General features: G+C 37.7%; 1 protein-coding gene and 1 long non-coding RNA gene across 2 annotated transcripts; one reads left to right on the top strand and one right to left on the bottom strand.

The window, feature by feature from the left end:
• Positions 1-712: 712 nt before the first annotated feature.
• Positions 713-6,627, top strand: LOC122087121. Its single transcript, XR_006142665.1, has 4 exons — positions 713-1,118; positions 2,876-2,990; positions 5,750-5,843; positions 6,489-6,627. It is a non-coding gene; the product is annotated as an uncharacterized LOC122087121 (long non-coding RNA).
• On the bottom strand, positions 6,277-10,583 carry LOC122087120 (triacylglycerol lipase SDP1-like). Its single transcript, XM_042656125.1, has 3 exons — positions 8,369-10,583; positions 7,644-7,787; positions 6,277-7,531 (listed from the first exon to the last, which is right to left on the bottom strand). The coding sequence occupies exons 1-3, from the start codon at positions 9,785-9,787 to the stop codon at positions 6,587-6,589; spliced, it is 2,508 nt and encodes an 835-aa protein (XP_042512059.1). The 5' UTR covers positions 9,788-10,583; the 3' UTR covers positions 6,277-6,586.
• Positions 10,584-14,865: the final 4,282 nt, after the last annotated feature.

Genomic DNA, 14,865 nt, shown 5'->3' with positions numbered 1-14,865 from the left:
ATTCAAGTCCAATTCAAACCTACTAAAAGAAATAATTTTGAGGAGGAAATAACAATCTAATGAATATATAGTCTCACAATATCAACCTTTCAACCATTTTTACATACTCAAAAAAAAAAAAAAAAAAAAAAAAATGTAATTCAACACAAAATCAACTGTTAAAATTTCCATCTTAAAACTAATTGGCTTGAAGTGAATGGCCTCTTGTGGCTCTTATTCATGATCGTCGAGTCACCCACAATTGATATGGGACTATCTCAGTACTCTCCCTTACGTGCAGGCCTCTTATGGCTTTGTCTTTTTGGCTCGAGTAAGGAGCCTATCATCGACAGATGCCTAACGTACCAGCTTTGATACTAGGTTAAAACTTCAATCTTAAAACCAATTGGCTCCAAGTGTGGTCTCTTGTGACTCTTATACATGATCATCGAGTCACCCACAACTGATGTGAGATTATATCAATATCAAAAAAAACATTATTGTAAGATTTAATAGAAATTACAAATTTGGTTTTATTTTATAAGATTAATATTGAGAAAAAGAATCCTTGAAGGCAACATGACCCCTATGCTTAGAAGGGGGAGGGGTGAAATCAATGCTCCAACTTTCATACAAGGCAGAAATCCATCTCCTATTAATGCATCTACTAGTACTAGCTGATGTCCGGCGACACTACCTGTTAAGGAACCCTCTTCCATTTGCATTTTTTTCGTTTTGATTTATTTTAAACCAATAGATTTTAGTCTAAAACCGAGATCGAACCAAGCTGAATGATCACTTTTCAAAACCAAACCGATTCGATTCGGTTTGAACGGCTGGTTTTCGATTATCTCAAACTATAGGAACCCAAACTAAGATTTTTGAACCTAGCAAAGCTCTGGAGTCTGGAGTATGGAGTCTGGACGCTGTAGAGGATTCCATGGGATCCCTCACTCTTAGTTTCAGTGAAAGCCCAGCAACAGATTTCTCATGGCAGAGGTTTTGAAACATTGAGTTCAAAATAAGAGCTCCATTGAGGAGAAGACAAAGATATTCAATGGTGGTCTCTGCCTTTCTTACGAGAAATTCTAGAAGCACAATGTCGAAACCATTCGATTCCCTAGCCCTCGACTTTGAAGGTCAGTTGGGTCTTCTCTTCTTCCCTTTCTGTGTTTCTGCTTTGGTTTTTTCCTTAGAAATTCCGAATCTTTTCTGATTCCTCGGATTATTTAGTTCAATGGAGTTTGTCCTTTGCTTAATTCACATGATACTTTTTAAAATGGTGGAAGCTTTTTCAGCCATCAGTTTCTTCACTTGGGTACCCTGTTTTGATTCCAAAGTTCAATTCAAAATGAGTTACTGGTTAGATTAATGGATAACTCAAGATTACCTTGCAGAAACCAATAAGCTTAGAATACAGATCAAGTCAAGCAAGTGTCGCTAAAAAAATAGTGTCTAGCTCTATGTTGAGTGGACTGGAGAAGTTACAAAATTGACATCCGACCAGTTTGAAAACTTTGTGGGGGTTGGTGGGATGTAAATGGCTTCTCCATTTTCTTTCGCTGCTATAATTTGTTTTGGGATTGCAGGAGTGGGTTGTTGTTGTGCTTACATCTGAGTTGAAATGTTGAACAAGTGGGATGGGTTCCATTCGATGGTTGTTGTCTGACTTGAGAGCTTATTCTTGCTTTACTATGACAGTAGGAGAGCCAATCAGAGTGGTATTCAATCTAGTTTTTCATTTTTTGCTGGGACAAATTAAGATTTTTTTTCAGCCTTTGCTTCAGATTACCTTTGTGGTTGCATATTCTCATAAGTAAAATTTTGTGGTGACACAGAGCTAGAATATAATTATTGATTGTTTGTCATCTATGAGATTTAAAAAAATGTTTCTAGGTTTCATACCTGAGGCTTCTTTCCATTTTTAGTGGCTTAAGGAGAAGCTACCAATTTGTGGATATGGTCAGTGGAAACTACATGGAAATTTCTTTGACTAGCTTCTCTTAGAAATCTACTTGGGAGTTGGGACACTTCAAATTTTCTGTTGTTTTCATTTCTCTTCTTTCAAAGTTTTAACTAAGAGGAGGGGACTTGGTTTTCATTTTGTTAACTCCCTTTCCATGAAATTTAATAGGAAGCTAATCCCCAGGTTTCTGAAAAAACAATGGTTAATTTTTTCGTGTGCTAAATTTAGGTTGTGAGGCTTTTTCCCCTTAAATGGAATGGGAGTTTGGTCTTTTTTTATAGATTGAAGGAGTGAAATATTCTTAAAGGTTTGCTTTTCGCATAACTCAGGAGCATGTGGTATATTTCCACTGCTTAATTGTCTTTAGCACTTTTTGAATCTTTACTTTGTCATCTACCCAATGATATGAATCACAAAGTACATTATTAAATTAGGAAGTCCATTGATGTCCCTATGAGGTTCTATGATTCTTATGACCTGATCCGACATATTTTTGGTGGCAATACCTGGATGAGATTTTTTCTAAGGTCTGTGATGGTAGCAGAGGGCATGTATCATTGTCCTCCAAACAGTATATATACGGTACGACCCAACTAACTGTGACCGATGGATCGACCCGACTTGAAGGAGTATATATTTTTACTATTGTATTGTTATGTGATAAGTGGGATTTTGGGATTTTCGTGTTTGGGTTTCGGGGAGAGAGCTTCTTTCTGTGCTTTGGGTGTTATAGAGATATCTCCATTGTAACCTTTCTTCCAACATAGTGAATCATCTTCTTTTTCGACCGAACACGCCACATCGTTGTGTGAACCTCGTTTAATCTGTGTCTTGCGTGAATCTATTTTGCTTTTCTTCGTTTTTCTTTGGTGTTTGCTTTGACAATGATCTTCTTTGATTCCTTGTTCTATCTTGTTTTTGTTTCTTCAGGAAAAAATCAGTTTCTTGAAGGTCATGGATGGACAGTCAAAGCTTCAGATGCTATCATTCCAAGCTCCCAAGATTAGGCTCCTCTGTGGTTTGACCAGGGAGTGAAGGAATGTAGGTAATAGTTACCTGTGTTTTGATGCTTTTATTTGATCTTAATCCAATGTGATTATATTGCCAAGATTTTTCTTGTGCAGTTTGTTCTGCTCTGCAGCATAGTCTCTTCAACTTGACGAGATTTCTTCTCTCCCCAACTTCCCTATATTATAGAATTAAATTAAAACTACTTTAGGTTATTGTAGAATCCTGTTGTTGTTTACTTCTACTTTCCTATTGGTATCCATGCGGATTTATTTATTTATTTTTGAGTTTTGAGAAAAATTGTAGAAAACTCCTGAATGTTGATCTAGAGCTTCATCAGATCCTGGAAATACCAAATACACTTAACTATGCAGAACTTTCTGACAGAATGGTCTTCTATAATCGGGTGGAAAAGCTCTATAGTTCTTGAGATGTATCGTACATTTGTACCCTAATCATCTGGCTCTTCACACTAGGGTGGTTTCACAAGACCCTGTATTTCTGGATGTCCATTAACTTCATCAAGTCCTTACCTCAGTAGTTTTTAATCTTCTTGTAGTGTAAGTTTCACCTCACTTCTTTCATACAAATGCAAATGTTGTACAATGGTTTATGGGCAGCATGTTGGGCAGTTAAGAAGCATCATATGGATAAATTAAGTGTAGTAGAGAAGAGGATGTTGAGATGGATGTGCGGAAAAAACTAGTAAGGATAGAGTCATAGTTGTTACGGCGTCATGGCGATCCAAGGCGGTGGAGGGGTGGCTAATCGATTTGGCGATGAATCGCCCGTTATGGCGTTGCTATGGCCATCAAATAGCTTATATGTTATTTTTTATTTTCCTTATTTTCTAAAGTTGTTTAGTATGCTACTTTTTATTTCCTCAATTTTCTAAAGTTATTTAGCATGCTACAAGCCTACAATATATACCTTATAACATATAAAACCAATATTAAACGACATCAAATCATCAAAAATCAACATAGCCATATCATGTCATCAAAAATCAATATGAAGTATTGACTTGTACAGTTATACATCAAGTCATCAAGTCAAAAAAAATCAACAGGTACATGAAGTTACATAACTAAAAAATAAAAGGCTAACCTTTGACTGAAACATTTGCATATCTAATGAAGAATCTATTGGCATTTAAAAGATGCATCTGTCTGTATGCGTATGGTGTGCCCATTTGTTTGTGCAATCCATCGAAGAACTATGAGATCCATGGACTAATTTTATATCTTTTATTTTTTGGTACAAGAGTACAAGGACTAAAATTTACCAGGTCCATCAAATTACATTAGAATCAGAATCAATGTATATGCAGAAACAGAGAAAAAGCCAAGAAGGAGAAAGAGAAGCAGAGATAGAGAAGGAGAAACAGCAGCAGAAACAGAAGCAGAGGGAGAAACAGAGAAGAAGGATAAAGAGAAGCAGAAACAGAAGCAGAAGGAGAGAAGAAGAAGGAGGAGGAGGAGGAGTAGAAGGAGAAAGAGAAGCAGAATCGCAGTCGCAGTCTCACAGATGAAGAGCAGAACTGAAGAAGAAGAAGAAGGAGAAAGAGAAGCAGAAACAGAAGTAAAGAAGAAGAAGAAGAAGAAGAAGAAGGCGAAGGAGAAACAGAAGGAGAAGGAGAAACCGACGTAGACGAAGAAGAAGAAGAAGAAGACGCAATCACGCAGCAAAGAAGGATTGAGGGTTCACTTTTCAGTCGAGGGTTTTCAGTTTTGAGGATTTCCAGTTGAGACTTTGAGAGAATGAGAGGTCGACTGGTCGAGGGCTTTTGTTCTTTTTTTATCTTTCACTTGCCAATAAAAATCTAAGAAAGAGAATATTGTTAAAAAAAAAAAAAACCAAATACAAAAAATCGATCGCCTAGTGTATCAGGTGTGATATAGCGTCTACAACGACGCCTATCCTATTATGGCAGCCGCCATTTGTGACCCACACAAATCGTAGTACCGACCTATACTAGATTTGCCGATGGGACGCCATTGACAACTATGGATAAAGTAAGGAATGACCATATTAGAGTTGATTTGGGGGTTGCCCCAACACATGATAAACTTCAAGAAAGTTGTTTGAGGTAGCATGGTCATGTTCAACGGAGGCCTTGGGATGCAGAAGTGTGGATGAGTGATCTGATTCTGATTGAAGGGACTAAAAGAGTTGGGGGAAGCCTAAAATGACTTTAAGAGAAGTAGTGAGGAAGCCATGCATAGTTTAAGTCTTGACTCAAATATGACCTCGAATAGAGCTGTTCGGAGGGCAAGAATACATGCAGCCGACCCCATTTAGGTGGTATATCGCTGAGTTGTTGCAATGTTCTTTTCTTTTTACTATTATTTTTAATATATATATATATATATATTTGCTCAGATTCATGTAGCCGGATCACATTTAGTTGGGATAATGCTGAGTTTGTTGTTGGTAAGTCTCATTGAAATGCGAACGGTCGTTTTCAGTAGTGGCATGCCTATTTTTGATAATGAATCATGCTGTATTAAACAATAAGTGGTGGATAAGCTAACTTCCTTGTCGGCCATTGATTGTTCTTTGTTTAGGATTTTGTGCATGGGATTCATTCATTCATATTCTTGTCAGCACATTTTTACAGAAAAGGTCAATGTTGAATATCATTCGTTGTTGAGGCCTGTTCCTTTCCTAACATAATTTGTTCTAGCTTTCACATTTGTATTCTGAATCTCTTGTGAGTTGCTCATTCTTAATTCTCTCTCTCTCTCTCCACCCCCTTGTTCTCTGGTCCTACATTTCTTTAATTTATTTTTGCAGGTTTTGGATTTTGCTGTACTACCAGAGCCAGAATTTGACCTGCCTATTTTTTGTGCCATCTTTTCACTGCTGCTGGTGTGGACATAATAGTCTTGTGAGTTACTGTTTCTCTTTCCTCTAATTTTCAGAACCATTTTGAAGCTGAATATTAGATTTTTACAAGGATTGTATCTTTATCCGCACATATCTTTAGTGCAGATATTTATGTTGTGCAGTCAGCTACAATTTTGAAATTCTGAACATTTTTTGGATTAATGTTAACAAAGTCCCCAGTAATTTGGCTTCAATGGCCTCACCTTAAACAGTAGAAAAGAAACCATAACTGTGAGCAAGTCCAAATTCTGGTAATTTGTTGGAAAAACTGATGCAATGATGTTTAATCACCTGAAAGATATTAATTCATGACAGACTCAAATTTCATTTTTTTTTATCGTTGACAGAGCACAGGGTGCCGTGGGAAGACCACGTTAACATGTGTGTGTGTGTGTGTGTGTGTGTGTGTGTGCTTGGTTTACCTTTACAAGGGGTTTTTTTTTTTAGTAGATTTACAAGGGCTTTACTTCACAATGAAATACAAATGATAAAATTACAACACAGTGACAATCCGTAGTAGTATTATTTTGCGCGCACTAAGCAGCCTCATGTATATTCTATTTAGAATCAAGGAGACTTATAGTGCCTAAAGCAATATTGCAGTAGTAGTACCCTAACATTGGCAGCTTGAACTTGAACTTTGCAGGTGCATGTCACATCATCTTTGGTTCAAGAAGGGTGCTGTCTGCCCCCAAATTGTATTACTTATAGAAATAGAATACCAAATTGCACAAATTGAATCCCTCAGCTTTCCGAAACTTCCAATTTACCATCTTCTGAGACTGAATGATCCTCAGAATTAGGTGGAGCCATATCAGACTCGCAGCTGTAGATAGTTTCATTGTTGTCACCATTTTCAGATGCGGAGCTTTCATACATTTCCTTGCATAGACTTTCAACTTCCACACAATCAACTGGGATCTGAGATGAATTTTGGAAATATTCAGAACCATTAATCCCATGAGCGAGTTCTTCCCTCTTCACAACATTGAGTACAATCCCATTATGTACACTTTCGGGCTGCAACAGGTCTCCTTCATTCAGCGTGATGCTAGAAGTAGCTGCAAGTCTATGATTAGCGACATCCCGTTGTTCAAGTTCTATGTTCTCAGTTCTATCTAGTGTTGTTTTAACCACCCACCCTTTGACCTCATCTTCCCTTATCTGGGACTTGCTCGATTCGGCCTCAACATCCAAATTTTGGATGAAGTCAATGAACTTATTTGCTGAATTCGTCCTCATCAAGGGCCCACCTGATTTTGTCCAAGAATTGAGTTCTACATTCTCTGATTCACTATCACTACCGTCATGCATGTTACGCCTGAAGTCCCGGCCAGAATTCACTCCAATATGTCCACCAAAACCTTGGTGAGATGAGCCGGTACCATCTGAAAGGGCATCTTCGTCGAGGGAACCTGTTGAGTTCTCTCGTGCAATGCAGTTCCAGGAGGGAATCCTTTTAGAAGCACTAAATTTAACTGTACTAGTTGATCCATGTGATGCAGTAGCCCTCTTAGCACTCCTTTTGCGTCTACGCATGTGATTGAGAATTGCTACACATTCATCCAGTGCAAGTTCAATACCACAGTTAGCCTTTATGGCGGAAAGCTTCTCCCAAATGCACCTCCTGCCCTGGTTAGCAGCGTTTTGCAGCTCCAAATAAGATGGGTTCTGAATAATTTTTGAATACTGATACAGAATTCAAATATGGGATGCAAAGATTAACTAGATTTGATCCAAATACTGCAGTTCATAAAAATGCCACTACATTTTGCATCAGATAGAATGATCTTGTACCTACCTGAGCAAGAGTTGCGGGCATCACGACCGTGACATGACCCTCCCAATCTTGAGCAAAAAGCTTGGCAATCCCACCAAGTGGGAAACCAAGTTCAAGCACCTGGTTGCATCTGTGCTTCACCTCCATCTCGGCAAGTTGAGCAAGCTGCATGGAAAATTAAAGAATTAAATGCCCGAGAACGAAGATGTGGATCAGATTCTGGCTCAGTTGATACAATTCCAGATATTAGTATGCAGGATAGAGAACATAGCATCTGATACTTTACATGCACGGCAAAACTGACACATCCAAGGCACACAACATTCTATACTTCATGAGAATGTCATTCACAAGGAACAGCTGTAATGGTCAAAATGATACAGGCAATGGTCCAATTGATAAAGAATTAAAGATCGTTCAAGCTACATGATTTTGAGATTAACCTAGGCAAAAGCATTGCTTGAGGTGTGGCTTCACATTACCGACGGGCATTTGTATCATGTTGTGGCATCCTCAAGAACAACCAAAGGAGTTTCTCCATGCATCACAGATTGCTTACAGAATCATAACATGTCACAGACATAGTAAACTCATGATGCACCAGTGTAAAGAATACTCATACATATGGCTTCTAAACATATATCAGATACAAGTAGGAGGGGGAAAAATGCAGCTGTTCCTGGATCTCTGAGACAGTTCTAAATGGCTTAGATATATTTTCCGCAAGAAACATCAGTGGTTAGTACCTTGGCAGCAAAGTTGCCTCCATATGCTCTCACGAGCTCCTTTAGCCTCAATAATGGTGAAATGTGAGGATTTGCCTGACTGACAATGAAATGGTTGACATTGAACAGCTCCTTCAGCTGCATCATAGGTAAATCACTTTCCAAGCTACCATCTCTCCACCTGCGCGTGTGTGCATCAGAACCTTCTTCGGGACTGAACTGAAATGGTGGGTGATAAGGAACAATCTCACCTCTTCTATCCTTTGCCATCAACTCCTGAGCTTCAAACAATCCAGGGAATGCACAAGAAGCAGTCACAGCACTCCATATGACAACATGAGGTGATGTCAAGTAATTCAAGCATCTAGGGGGCTCATGCTTCCTAGGGGAGCAAACAGTGATCCCAAGAATTCGACCAGTCATGTCAAAAGCCTCTTGGAAGGTTAGGTTACTTGTGAGATGTCTCAATAGCTTCTGCAACTGACTAATATCATGAACAGCACCTTGTGTCATAATTCTCTTAACAACTGTAAAAATCCCACCCATTTGATCGAAGAACTGTAATGAATGCCAATAATTTTCAAAAAAACTTTGGAGTTCAGGCCAAGTCCTCGTGGCAACAATGGCACACATGATGGATCCCACACTTGAACCTGCAATTATCCGAGGCAAAAGCTTGTGTTCTATCAGTGTCTTAACCACACCCACATGAAACGCACCCAGAGATGCACCACCACTCAAAAGCAATGCTGTCCTCCCAAAGGCATGTCTTGTTTCTAGCATGAATGATAGCTTCTCTTCTAAGACCAGCTCGTCAGAATCTGAGTCACAAACCATTCTCAATTGAGTTGAAACTTCATTGATGTACTCCTTTATAAGCTTGGGCACCTGAAGCCTACCCTTGTGAAGCTCTGGGTTGCACATATTACCTAGATTTCTAACCAAATCTGCACGCATACAGAAGATTATATCTCTGAGAGACCCATCCTCACGACGGAGGCGAAGTTCTTGCAGCTTATTCCTCACAAGTTCCTCATCATAAAGATCAGATTCATTCTTTTTTGGGGTCTCCTTATCAAGCATCTTAGCTGTATGAACCCATTCATCATAATTCAAAGCAACTTTCATCATATTCCTCCAAAATTTCCTCCGGTAGGCCAATTCAGCTTTCATTTTAATATCTGTGTATCTGTTCAACAGGAAACCTATGAGTATCACCATTGCCAATATCCCCTGTGGATTTTGGGGATTAAACCAGGAGATCACCGGAATCACAGAGTCCTTCAATCGACAGAACTGATCCCACAGAACATGGAAAATCTGTTGCCTAAGATTTGAGATGGATTTGCAAAACAAGATTCTGAAAGCAATTGTCCTACCAATGATTGTAGAAGGACCGATGGAGAATCGATCAACTCTTGCTTCATTACTGATATCCATTTTTCAGGAAAAAATAAATGTGGGCAACAAGAGGATTCAGCCCAGAACCGAATCCTCTCAGCCCCACAGAAAAATCTGGAAAGAAGAGAGAACAATTAGCAAATGCGTTTGAAACCCAAAATCGATCCCTTGTAAATTTGCAGTCTCCAATAACTAAAAATAGAGAAAAGGTTCTAATAAGAAAAGGGTTTCGTTGATTCCTTCTCAGTATTTGAATTGCAGTCTCTCAAGAACAAGACAGAGAAACAGCTAACATAAACTATTTTTACGTTGGTATCATAAAGGGAATCTCGTCCAAAATAAACCTTTTCCTTTCCTGAATTTGGAGGGAGAAAAAAACTGTTCTTGTTACAGCCTGGATCACTCATAACCTTCCAAAAATTCAGGAGAGAAATTAGTGTTGGGAAAAAAAAAAAAAAGGATTGTAAAATCAAAATTTTCACAATAAATCAGTAAGAACAGAATAGAACACCGCAATCAATCCCATAATTGAGAAAACTGAACGATTTCAAAACCCAAACTTCAGTTTCGAAAATTGTAATTTCCCACCAAATCAAAAGCAAAGAATCAAAATCGTACACTTAATCCGACAAGGGTCTTCAACTTAAAACCCAAAAACCTGGATTCGTACATTTGACCCAACACAGCTCCTAATTCTCAAAATCATACTCCGAAAAGAGAAGCTGAACGAAACCCATTAGTGATAAAGAGGGGAAACAGAGATTCACCCAAACAAATAGATAATGTAATTCGAAAACCAAAAGCTGAGAACGCAAAAAGTAAACCCATCTGAAAATCATCAAAGACTAACTGAAAGTGAATGCGATGGCGGGGGGGATAAGAGCTTCTTTTCAAACTTGAAGATTGGGTTCCTTTCCTAAGCGGTGATTACCAACTCTTGCCCATAGATACTTAGGTGATCGACACGTGTCCTACTTAGGTGATCGACACGTGTCCAAAAGGTGATCCAACGGCTCTTGGTGCGGTGTCTCTGTTCTAATAGGTAAAGGCATAGCTGTTGGATCACTGCTTGGACACATGTCGATCGCCAAAGTAATTATGGGTTGACCTGACCAATCACTGCTCATGAGAGGAGCCAGCCCTACCAGTGCAGGGCCAATGGGAGCATGCACTGAGGCATCCAAAAGAGGGGTGGGGGAGGTAGTTATTTCGGACCTGGATCCTCTCCAATGTGATTAATGCACAATGGACAGTTGGTAGAACCGGAGATGCACCCCTGCCCTGTTGGATGAGCATTGGTTGCACTTGAAAAGATCTGGTTTGAGTTATTTCACTGCCCATGTGTATGGGCACAGGAGCACAGGATCAATTAGTGTTCTTTCCTCTTTTTTTTCTTCAGTGCGAGATTCTTATCCATCTATGTTCTACCATGCCTAGATAACTGGGGCAAGCTATCGGGGGCAAAGGCGTCTTTTTACTAGATTAAAAACGGATCAATGAAAGTCAAGAGAATAGTCTTTTAAGGATGTACATGCCTGGTGTACGAAGCTCTCACATGTGTGAGGTCCGAGGAGGCAAGAACTCATAGCCTTACCTTGAGAATGCTGAGAGGCTGTTTCGGTCGCTTGACCACCAAGTCACAACATTCTCCCTTATGGTTACTTCATGGGGGGAGGAGAAGAGAATGTGTTAACGTACTTTTGGTGTTGGGAGAACTTTTGAATGTATTGGCAATGGCATACCTTCATACGTATCATCTTGGTAGTTCATACACCCCACAATTTCAAGGATCAAGATTGGAATATGAATTGCAATCCAATTCAAAAAAGGAATTGGATAAGTTGATTTGGCCAATTCGGTTCAGAGATTGGTTAATCCCAATCGGTTCTGGCCTATTTTTGATTGATTTGGGTTAGAATCGGTTGGACCCAATCTAGACCTTAAAGTTTGGCTTAATTATTTTTTGCTATTGCTTTGTTTGATGTAAATTATCAATTTTTTGTTATTTAGTATAATTTCACCCCATCGTTCATTAGACATATTTTGTATTCTGACAAATTCAAATTCAAATTCAAATTCAAATTCAATCACATATTTTTTCAAGGATTGCTTTATTTATTTATTTTTATTTAATAAATATGTATCAATTTTCATTGAATGTTTTGAAACTTCTAATTTTGCTTATTTTATTCGGGTTGAAACATCGAAGTTCCTTTTGATCCTACTTGTACTAAAATTCTGACGCCTCCAATATGTGACAAATGTTTGTTTGATTTAGAAATTCAGTAGTAGGCATGCCATCTTGGAAAGCCAGTGTTCTCTTCTCCTTTTAAAATTTTAAGTTATAATTAATTGAAATGTGCTAACCTACCAATTTGATACATGCCTGGAAAAGCTTTTTTTTTTTTTTTTTTTTTTGAAACATGTATGGCTTACCTAGTTGAGAGTTTTATATGCAAGAGGTTATTTATGTGGCTGAATGGGCATTGATGCATTATATTATGGAAGTTGTAATTAATGTACGTCGTGGTCAGTTATTTATAGTTTATTAGTTGTGAGAATTGTATAACTAGTTAGAATTGATTATTATTAGTATTGGGATGGGTTGAAGCGAGAAAGTGTAGGAGAAGTTGTATGAGTGGAAAGTGAGTAATTGTGATAATTACAATTTTACATGTATTTATTGATGAATCATAAAGAATAAAGTAAGTTTTGAAATCCCAAAATTATCTCTAAAAAAGATGAGTTAAGTTTCCACACCCAAGCCAAGACGTCAAGCTTTGTTTGTAAAGTCAAAGCACCCTATTTTCTCTCATATATTGCGTTTATTTGCATATTTGTTTTTTTCTTTTATTCCCTATTTTCCTCTACTCATATCTATATACGTGTCATATGGTATCAGAATCACCAAATCCATGCTATGGAGCAAAATTTCAACAAGATTCATGATATTCAAGTAAGCAATTTGCTTTGTTTGATGAAATTATGAAAAATATGCTGACACTGTCTAAGAAATTTAAATTCTTCACACAAATAAATAGATCAGAGGAAAAAATAATAATGAACACATTTGAGTTGTTGCCAACTGAAGCCACCATAATGGTGCACCTAGAGCAACCAACGAAGAAGAAGAAAAAAGAAGTAAAAAAAGCCCAATCAATACAAATCATGCACCACTTCCTTCAAGGTGATACCATTCCCTACAATGAGATCGACACGTTGTGAGATAACCATTTTTTCTTCATTAATTGGAATTCTCCTTATTAAGATATGGGATCTTAGTGGGCCCTTATTTTCCTTAGTTTCATTTTCTTTGAGGACAAGGACAATTCTAAGGGGAAGGAACAATATTTGCCCAGACAAGCTAGCATGGTCCTTCTGCATGCTTGGCTTACACGGTTGGGAGGTTTACAAGTAAGAGATTGCTTACGTGGCTGAATAGGAACTTATGCGTTGTATTATGTAAATTATGATTAGTATAGTTTCTTAGTTGCGGGAAGAATGTAATCAATAGTTATTAGCTTAGTAAGTAAATACACGTATTACACATATAATACGTGCATTTGAACATTTAATTAAAAAAAGAGTATTTTACTGTATATTTCCATATGTAGATACAAAAATATACATGTATTTTAACGGATACCGTATTATACACGTATGATACTTCTTTACTTAACTTTGTTTAGGTTAAAAAAAAAAAAAACCATAACCCTTCCCCATTGAGAACCCTAGTGGCTGTCTCCTCAATCTTTTCCATCTCCTTTTCCGTTTAAGCTCAGCAATGGTCGACGAGTCTTCCTCAAAGGCTCAAGCTCAAACCCCCCTTGCTCGCTTCCTCTTCTCCATCTCCTTTCTCGACTAATTGCAGTGGTGAATGCACATTGTTCCAAGGTGAAGTTTGGCCAGTGATTGCATACTTTTACTCCTCTTCTTCTTCAATTCCATTTGGCCAGCGATTGCAGCAAGGGGAACACATCCTAGGCCAGTGATCCCTTGCACCCTTCTTCCTCTGCATCTCTTTTCAACCAGCAGGCCTCCATCTCCATCTGTAAGTAATAATAGATATATATGGCCAACAAGTTTAGATGGTGTTCTAGGTTGCTTTTCTAGACAAGATGGTATTCTTGTCTTGTGATTCAATTTCATTCAAGAGCAATGCTTTTACGAATCCAAATAAAGTTTATTTTTGTTAACTTGAAAAGTATCCAAAATATTTAAAGTCAATAACTTCTGACAGTCCAAATGAAGTCTTACTGGACTAATTTATTAGGTTAAATTCTGATTTCTGGTGGTGGGGCTTGTCCTCTTTTTACTCGCTTTCTTTATTTTTTATTTGAAAACTCTGGTATAGATGGACAGTTGAGCTTAAACGGAAACCCTGGTACAAATTTTCGATTTAGTTGTTGTTGTTGTTGGTTTTTTTTTTTCTATTAAATATGCATGGTAAAATTGACTTCATTATAGATATGTTCTAAACTAGTCACTTTAAGCTCTAGTGTGTAAAAATAAAGCTCTAATCCTGAGGATGATGATAATAAACATTAAAAAAAAAAAAAAAATGAAGACAAAGACTGAAAAATTGTGTAACTTGATTCAAAGTTTCTTGATGATGAGAGTAATGGAAGGTCATGTTGAATCTTGTCTCATTTTTTATTTTTCTTTAATATATTATTTTCTACTCTTGTTTACAGTTTCATCTTTTTATTTTTTGAGAGCTATGGAGTGAGGAAATGTGCAACATTTTAAGTAAGAATAAATCTAATATTGGAATATTTTGCAATATGCCTGATGATCCTTTATATCATGGTTGTTTGATATCATAGAATATTCATTTTATTTGTTTATTTTTTTAGGACACTTGGAAAATCTGATTAGACAAAGGAATGAATTGTGGAAGTATGTAGATGACTTAGAAGGCCAATTCAAATGCAAGTTTTGTAATAAGGAATATCCGGGTGGTATTTCAAGGGAAAAACATCATTTATCTTGTAAGAAGGAAAACGATATTGGAATATGTTGCAATGTGCCTGATGATGTGCAAGGAGAGGCACTTCGTGCACTAAATAGGGATAATAAAAAAGCTAGGACGGGGGAAAGTTCTACTATTTGCAATG

The sequence above is a fragment of the Macadamia integrifolia genome, chromosome 8 (assembly GCF_013358625.1).
Source record: "Macadamia integrifolia cultivar HAES 741 chromosome 8, SCU_Mint_v3, whole genome shotgun sequence".
In the NCBI taxonomy this organism is placed as follows: Eukaryota; Viridiplantae; Streptophyta; class Magnoliopsida; order Proteales; family Proteaceae; genus Macadamia; species Macadamia integrifolia.
Note: the sequence above shows the minus strand (reverse complement) of the source record. Positions and strands in the feature narration are given on the sequence as shown.

Excerpts from the sequence above, each read along its gene's own strand:
- LOC122087120 (XM_042656125.1), bottom strand. The coding sequence starts at position 9,787 with ATGGATATCAGTAATGAAGCAAGAGTTGATCGATTCTCCATCGGTCCT. Across the intron at positions 7,788-8,368 it reads GAGGCAACTTTGCTGCCAAG|CTTGCTCAACTTGCCGAGAT; the intron begins GTACTAACCACT and ends TTTTCCATGCAG. Across the intron at positions 7,532-7,643 it reads TGCCCGCAACTCTTGCTCAG|TATTCAAAAATTATTCAGAA; the intron begins GTAGGTACAAGA and ends ATTCTGTATCAG.